Source organism: Pristiophorus japonicus, chromosome 2 (assembly GCF_044704955.1).
Source record: "Pristiophorus japonicus isolate sPriJap1 chromosome 2, sPriJap1.hap1, whole genome shotgun sequence".
Lineage (NCBI taxonomy): Eukaryota > Metazoa > Chordata > Chondrichthyes > Pristiophoridae > Pristiophorus > Pristiophorus japonicus.
In genome coordinates this window covers 47,053,849-47,062,662 of record NC_091978.1, presented here as the reverse complement: position 1 = coordinate 47,062,662, position 8,814 = coordinate 47,053,849, and the positions used below count along the sequence as shown (strand labels likewise).

At 44.9% G+C, this 8,814-nt stretch overlaps 1 protein-coding gene across 1 annotated transcript in view; it reads right to left on the bottom strand.

The window, feature by feature from the left end:
* Positions 1-8,814, bottom strand: part of ark2ca (arkadia (RNF111) C-terminal like ring finger ubiquitin ligase 2Ca) — a 33,777-nt gene that overhangs the window by 18,986 nt on the left and 5,977 nt on the right. Inside the window, exon 2 of the mRNA XM_070859740.1 lies at positions 825-1,125. Coding sequence (XP_070715841.1) covers positions 825-1,125 — 301 coding nt within the window. The remainder of the gene's footprint in view (positions 1-824; positions 1,126-8,814) is intronic.

Genomic DNA, 8,814 nt, shown 5'->3' with positions numbered 1-8,814 from the left:
GGCTGCCGCATTTCCCATATTACAACGGTGACTACACTCCAAAAGTGCTTCATTGGCTGTAAAGCGCTTTGAGACGTCCAGTGGTCATGAAAGGCACTATATAAATCTAAGTCTTTCTTTCTTTCTAATGTCCCAAATTAGTCAACATACTGTGACCTCCTCATGACACTATGATTTAAGAGTTTAATACGTGCAGTCTTTATATAATCTTTTATATAATCAGAGGTCCTGAAATTACGCTGTATGAAACTTAATGTGCTCATCTGAAATTCCACTGTCTGCTGTTTTATTTTAATGGGTTAAAATAGCAGAGACAGAAATTTCAGATCCGCTCGTTAAGCTTTCATTCTGGCATAATTTCAGAGTTCCATAGAGTTTAAACTTTTCTCAGTTATTCACCCATCTTCAATTAGGAAGGTATTGCAAACGGGCCTAGCTTTTTTCCATTTCACTCTTGCAAGTATTAATGCCTTTTGGTATGTTTCCCCATGTGCTAGCTACCCTCCAGCACCTCACACAAGTATCCATTCTTTATGTGTAATTTCAGACAGTGAGTATTGGCAGATTATTCAACCATCCAGGAAATCAATCCCAATAGGAAACCCGGACCACTATGACCCTAGGGACACTGTCAGCGATTGTAGCACCTTCACCATTGATCAGCTTAGTCACACACAGACCCCGGATAAAATCTGGGACCTTCGTGGTCTGTACGGGTTCAGTACGATACCACACTCACGGAGCCACTGGGGAAGTCCTGCACACATGTGTCTATTACAGTTTTAGTATTCCAATGGATGCAATGTCATTGGTCATTCACATACCTGGGTAATGATATCAGCCTCCGGTGCTGGGCCTCGAGCAACTGCTGGTGCAAGAGGTATTGCTGGTGTAACGACTGAGGTAAGAAGGTAGGGACATCCTGGAACTGTGGGCTTGGTAAAGCCGTCAAAGGCTGGTGCCGCGGCAATGCGGATGTGGCATGCTGGTGCGATGAAGTCAGTTGGGTGCTCAGACCTGGCTGTGATTGGACAGCGTGAGGCAGAGGAAACTCAGGTTGATGAGAGAGGTGAAGTTGTCTGCAGGAGGTGGCATGAGAGTGCTGCGACCTTGGAAAAGGGGCACCTGCAGAGATAAGAAGTACAATTATAGTGGCTTTACCATTCTGGCTGACACATTCACCTGAAATTTCTGTGGGGCTTCTGCAGGAGATCAGAGAAATGGCCTAAATGGTTAACTTGGTCATTCACACGGTTTGTCTGGGTATCTGTAATGTATTTGCTTCATGGGTTCTTTGCTTAAGAATTCATAGCAACACATTGCTATTAAGAACTAGTTGGTTTATTAACAAAGGTTTAACAATCATACTACACATTACCAGTTCATCCACTAGGCTCACAACTGCATACCTCATCGTGGATGACCGAGACCCAATTGACTGGGGTTTTATTGAGTCTTGTGAACATCACGTGAGTGGCTAAGCCACTTGCAATGCAACAGCTCTACAAACCTGTGAGCATACTCGCAGGTGCACACATTACGGAATCGACTAAATTTGGAGATTGGGAGAACCTAGCAGGAACTCAAGCTCTTAGATAAAGATTTAGCAACTGTCTGACTCTGAATGGGGGTTCAATGCGGCAAATTACAACTTCCCATACTCCCGCCCGAGTATCTCAATTAAGAAAGCTATGAGTCAGTAATTCACTGTATTTCTGTTGCTTTGAGTAAGAAACCACAAAAATATATTCAAACAGCTCTAGGAATGGAGCCTCATTCAATGAGAATGTGGAACACAGAATTGGGCATGAAAATCACCAGGAATTTGGGAACATTGTAAATCAAGCTTGAAAACCTTTGTGTTCGATCCTGCAATCCATGTTCTGTGCCAGCATTGGAGCCCTTCAAAATGTACCTTTATAGTTTTAATAGAAGGTAATCTTTTTTAAACTCCATTTTACTCTAGTTTTTTGATTGTGGTGGCGGGGGGGGGGGGGGGGGGCAGAGTTTCAGCATCGTTGGCCACTGCCGTAAGTAAGCTTTTATTCCCTATGCCCCAGAAAGTACTTTCTCTTCACCAGATAACTCGGTAAATGTGTAGTGTTCCCAAATAGGTCGAACAGAGTGATTCTTCACTTTGTTTAGGGTTGCTGTCTCGTCCTTGACTTTGGAAGACAGCAGAATAACACTGTGCTATACTGTGACTTGGGCATCACCTGCCAAACACATTTATTAAATGGTAAAAGAACAATTGAATAGCAGCAATGACATTATAGATTTTTAAATCTTTTTTTAAGATTAGCTCTCTCCTCAAGGAAGTAGAATTTAATAACGTTTGATGCGCTCATCTATAATTATACGTAATATTCTTATGCAGCCATTCTTTGTTCCTCTCCTTCTATGGAAGGCACGATTACCTCACTCTAAAGGCTTCGAAAGACATGACAATTTGAATAAAACAGGCTGAGAAATACTTTCAAAAAATGTGATCAGGACCATGTGGACAGAGACAGTCACTGAGGGAGTAAATGGTGGAAAAAGGTGAGCAGAATGTCACTCTGCACCAGCTTCACTCAGTTGGCTCTGAGTTAGAAAGTTGTGTGCTCAATCCACTCTAAGTCTAGCATTCATAATCAAGCCTGACATCCCAGTGCATCACTAAGGGAATGCATTGTCAGAGATGAGGGGGTGTCAGAGGGGGGGCATTGTCAGAGATACTGTACTTTGTTAAAAACATAAGAATATAAGAAATAGGAGCATAAGTAGACTATTTGGCCCCTCGAGCCTGCTCCGGCATTTAATAAGATCATGGCTGATCTGATCATGGACTCAGCTCCACTTCCCTGCCTGCTCCCCATAACCCTTTATTCCCTTATCGCTCAAAAATCTGTCTATCTCCGCCTTAAATATATTCAATGACCCAGCCTCCACAGCTCTCTGGGGCAGAGAATTCCATAGATTTAAACCCTCTGAGAGAAGAAATTCCTCCTCATCTCAGTTTTAAATGGGAAGCCCCTTATTCTGAGGCTATGCCCCCTGGATTTAGTTTCCCCTATGAGTGGAAGCACCCTCTCCTCATCCACCTTGTCGAGCCCCCTCAGTATCTTATATGTTTCGAGAAGATCACCTTTCATTCTTCTGAACTCCAATGTGTAGAGGCCCAACCTACTCAACCTATCTTCATAAGTCAACCCCCTCATCTCTGGAATCAACCTCGTGAACCTTCTCTGAACAACCCCACCTATCTGTTCTTGTGGTTCCGAAGGACATTAAAGATCCCATGGTATTTCTGGAGAAGAGTAGGAAGTTTTCCTCAAGTCCTGGTCACTATCACTCCCTCAATAAACACCACCAAAAATAGATTGACTCGTTTGTGGGATTATGCAGTGTGTAAAATGGCCATTACATTTACCTACATAATAACAGTAACTGCCCCTCATAGTCAGTAATTGAATTGGACATGCCTGGGAGAGGTGATGACGTACTATACAAGTCATTTCTCTTTTATTTCAACTTGCTATCCCCACATCGAAAGCAAAAGCAGCTTGCCACTCTTAATCATGTTAATGTTTTAGGCAGAAGGCAACACCTCAGGTATACACACCTAGGATTTATCCAACATGTGCACCGATAAGAAAATAAAAAAGACTTGTAGTTATATAGCGCCTTTCACACCCCAAACAGCATTACAGCCAATTAAGTACTTTTGAAGTGTAGTCACTGTTGTAATGTAGGGAAACGCAGTAGCCAATTTGTGCACAGCAAGCTCCCACAAACAGCAATGTGATAATGGCCAGATAATCAGTTTTAATGATGTTGATTGATGGATAAATATGAATGTGTTAGTTTGCAACACGTAAAGCTTTGATTGGGTCCACTTGATCACAAGACCCGATTGCTGATTTATCCTCCAAAGGGACCAAACACCCAGCAGCTTCTCTGGAATGTGTAATTAGAACCGCCCTGCTTACGTAGTCAGTGACTTTGCAAAGTGTAATTCGAGCCATTCTGACTGCCGACTCCAGACAGAACAGAGCTCACTTGGAACAGACAGGGCTCGCTCTCATGGATTAAGACCTTTCCCCACCCACCCAAACAAATTCCTGCCCCCACCGCCCATAGCCTAAGTACCTGACTTCCCCCGCCCCATCCGGCCCAAGTTCATGCCCTTTTCCCTCTGCCCGAGTTCCTGACCTTCCCCCATCACCACCCCCCCTCCCCCGCTCCCTTGAGTTTCGGACCTTCTCCACCTGTCCAATTTCCACCTCCCCCCTCCCACGGATTCATGACAATCTCCCCCCCAATAATTTCCTGACCTTATCCCCCGCCCCCCGCCCCTCCGCAATAGATGAGGCATTGCATGTGGGTCACGGATTGTTAGCAGGTGTATTGGGTATGAAGTGAATAGTGACAGTGTCATGACTTCCGGATTTCATCCAATCCAATGATGTCACTTGCCGCACATGCAGCGAGCTTTCTGAGAAATCATCCAGGTGTAGGGGTAGAAGAGCGAGAACATGGTGCGGGTGTAAAGATGGTCGGGTTGGAAGAACGTGATCCGTCTTACCATCTGGATCACAATCTCGCTCTCAGCCCCCCCCCCCCCCACCCCACTTTTAGACCTGGATCATGTTCTTTCACCATCCCCACTGTGCTCTCCGAGCTCGTTATCCCCTGCCCCCCCCCTCACCAAGTTGCTGACCTCCTCTTCCTGAGTTCCCTCGCTCTCTCTGCCTCCTCCCAGTCTATCCCTGCCCCTCCCTCCTCCAGTCTCTCTCTCTCTCTGCCTCTTTCTCTCGCTCTCTAGCTCGCTCTCTCGCTCGCTCTCACTCCCCAGTCAGTCTCTCTCTCTCTCTCTCTCTCTCTCCCCCCCAGTCTCTCTCTCTCTCTCTCTCCCCCCCAATCTCCCTCTGTTTCCCCCCCAGTCTCTCTCTTGCTCTCTCTCCCCCCCCCCCAGTCCCTCTCTCACTCTCTCCCCCACTCTTTCTCTCTGCCCCATTCTCTCTCTATCACTCTCTGCCCCCATTCTCCTGCTTTCTCCTCCTCTCCAATTTTCTCTCTCTCTCAGAAGGCTGTGAAAATGTTCGTGAAGATAAGCACAGTGATATTCTAGGCAAAGGGCCTGAAGGCTCCTTTAGTATAATCATTGATTTTCAATAGATAACCCAAAAGCCCCAGTAGCAGGCTCAGATTCTAGCTCCTTGCAGTTTGTGGTTCAACCCCACTTCCAGCTTCCTCATATATCGCACTGCACATGTACAACCGGATCAAACGCGCATGTGCAAAAAGGGGCGGGGTCGACGGCATGTATGCGCACAAGTACACAGAAATGTTCGTGCACATAATCACTCTGGATAAATAATGGCAGGACATCGGAGACAACTCCCTTGCTCTTCTTGGGATCTTTTTATGTGCCATGGGTTCTTTTTATATCCACCTGAGAGAACGAAAGGGCCATGGTTTAACATCTCATTTGAAAGATGGAACCTTCTACAGTGCAGCATTCCCTCAGTACTGCACTGGAGTGTCAGCCTAGATTTTTGTGCTCAAATCTCTGGAGTGGGACTTGAACCCACAACCTCCTGACTCAGAGGTGAGGGTGCTACCACTGAGCCATGGACGAAGAATTAAGCCCATGCCTATTGGCTTTGAGTTACCTCGGTCACTTCTGACCTACTTGCAACCAATGGGACACTCAGCGTGCTTTTCTAACATCTATCACTCACTTCCTTGGCAAAATCCATTGATAATTGGACCAGCTGCAATAACATTCTTATATGGCCATCCAAATACCTTAGTTCAGTTTATTACTGGAGAGTCCTTAAGATACTTATTAGTAATCGGACCCTAGCCATCTTTGCCTGTGTCTTCCATGTCTGCACAAATGTTTGGCTACTTGGCTGGTAGATGAAGATCATTATGGTAGTAAATTGAAAACAAAGGCATACAATGTTGTGAAAAACATTGGAACGCCAGAGGATTGGGAAATTTTTAGAAACTAGCAAAGGACGACTAAAAAAAATGATAATGACAGAGAAGGTAGCATATGAGAGTAAACTAGTAAGAAATATAAAAACAAACAGTAAAAGCTTCTACAGGTATATAAAAAGGAAACGAGTAGCTGAAGTAAACGTTGGTCCCTTAGAGGATGAGACTGCAGAATTAATAATGGGAAACACGGTAAAAGACACTAAAAACATCCCAATAATATTTCATCAAGAAGCTATTGGCGGAAGTGGGGGCCGGGTGCGGTCTTAAAACAATCACTATCACTAGAGATAAAGTACTAGGCAAACTAATGGGCCCAAAGGCGGACAAGTCCCCTGGATCTGATGGCTTTCATCTTAGGGTCTTAAAAGAAGTGGCTGCAGAGATAGTGGATGCATTGGTTGTAATCTACCAAAATTCCCTGGATTCTGGAGAGGTCCCAGCAGACTGGAAAACTGCAAATGTAATTTAAGAAAGGAGGGAGACAGAAACCAGTTAGACAAACATCTGTCACTGGGAAAATGCTGCAGTCCATCATTAAGGAAGCAGTAGCAGGACATTTAGAAAATCATAATGCAGTCAAGCAGAGTCAGCATGGTTTTATGAAAGGGAAATCATGTTTAACAAATTTGCTGGACTTCTTTGAGGATGTAACGAGCAGGGTGGATAAAGGGGAACCAGTAGATGTCGTGTATTTGGATTTCCAGAAAGCATTCGATAAGGTGCCACATAAAAGGTTATTACACAAGATAAGAGCTCACGTGGTTGGGGGTAATATATTAGCATGGATAGAGGATTGGCTAACTAACAGAAAACAGAGAGTCGGGATAAATGGGTCATTTTCAGGTTGGCAAACTGTAATTAGTGGGATGCCACAGGGATCAGTGCTGGGGCCTCAACTATTTTCAATTTATATTAATAACTTGGATGTATTAATGTAGCCAAGTTTGCTGATGATACAAAGATGGGTGGGAGAACAAATTGTGAGGAGGACACAAGAAATCGGCAAAGGGATATAGACAGGCAAAAATTTGGCAAAAATATGGCAGATGGAGTATAATGTGGGAAACTGTGAGGTTACCCACTATGGCAGAAATAATAGAAAAGCAAATTATAATTTAAACGGAGAAAAATTGCAAAGTGCTGCAGTATAGAGAGAACTGGGCAGGTTCTTGTGCATGAAACACAAAAAGTTAGTATGCAGGTACAGCAAGTAATCAGGAAGGCAAATAGAATGTTGGCCTTTATTGCAAGGGGGATAGAGTATAAAAGCAGAGAAGTCCTGCTACAACTGTACAGGGTATTGTTGAGGCCACACCTAGAGTACTGCGTATAGTTTTGGTCTCCGTATTTAAGGAAGGATATACTTGCATTGGAGGCTGTTCAGAGAAGGTTCACTAGGTTGATTCCAGAGATGAGGGAGTTGACTTATGAGGAAAGGTTGAGTAGGTTGGGCCCATACACATTGGAGTTCAGAAGAAAGAGAGGTGATCTTATTGAAACTTATAAGATAATGAGGGGGCTCGACAAGGTGGATACAGAGAGGATATTTCCACTCATCGGGGAGACTAGAACTAGAGGGCATGATCTTAGAATAAGGGGCCACCCATTTAAAACAGAGTTGAGGAGAAATTTCTTCTCTGAGGGTTGTAAATCTGTGGAATTCGCTGCCTCAGAGAGCTGTGGAAGCTGGGACATTGAATATATTTAAGACAGAAATAGACAGTTTCTTAAACGATAAGAGGTTCTGGGGAGCGGGCGGGGAAGTGGAGCCGAGTCCATGATCAGATCAGCCATGATCTTATTGAATGGCGGAGCAGGCTCGAGGGACCATATGGCCTACTCCTGATCCTAGTTCTTATGTTCTTATGATAGGCTAAGTGAATGGGCAAAAATTTGGCAGATGGAGTATAATGTGGGAAAATGTGAGGTTATCCACTTTGGTAGGTAAAATAAAAAAATCAAATTAAATTTAAATGGGGAGAGACTACAAAATGCTACAGTACAAAGGGATCTGGGGGTTCTTGTACACAAAACACAAAGTTAGTATGCAGATACAGCAAGTAATCAGGAAGGCAAATGAAATGTCGGCCTTTACTGCAAGGGGGATGGAGTATAAAAGCAGGGAAGGCATGCTAGAACTGTACAGGGCGTTGGTAAGAACACACCTGGAGTACAGCATACAGTTTTGTTCTCCTTATTTAAGGAAGGATATACTTGCATTGGAGGCAGTTCAGAGAAGGTTCACGAGGTTGATTCCTGAGATGAAGAAAGGTTGAGGAGGTTAGGTCTATGCTCAGTGGAGTTTCAAAGAATGAGAGGTGAACCTCCCGTTATGCTCCTCCTGTACTATGTGGGAAGTCGGGAACACTTCCGGTGTCCCTGACGACTACGTGCGCGGGAAGTGGGTCTGCCACCAGCTCCTGACGGACCGCGTTGTGGAGCTGGAGCTGCGGATGGATTCACTCTGGAGCATGCATGATGCTGAGAATGACGTGAAGAGCACGTTCAGTGAGTTGGTCTTACCACAGGCAAAGGGTCCATAGCCAGATATAGAATGGAAGACCAACAGGAAGAGCAGTGCAGGGAAGGTAGTGCAGGGGTCCCCTGCGGTCATCCCCCTGCAAAACAGATACACCGCTTTGAGTCATGTTGAGGGGAATGACTCATCAGGGGAGAGCAGCAGCAGCCAAGTTCATGGCACCGTGGGTGGCTCTGCTGCACAGGAGGGCAGGAAAAAGAGTGGGAGAGCGATAGTGATAGGGGATTCAATTGTAAAGGGAATAGATAGGCATTTCTGCAGCAGCAACCGAGACTCCAGGATGG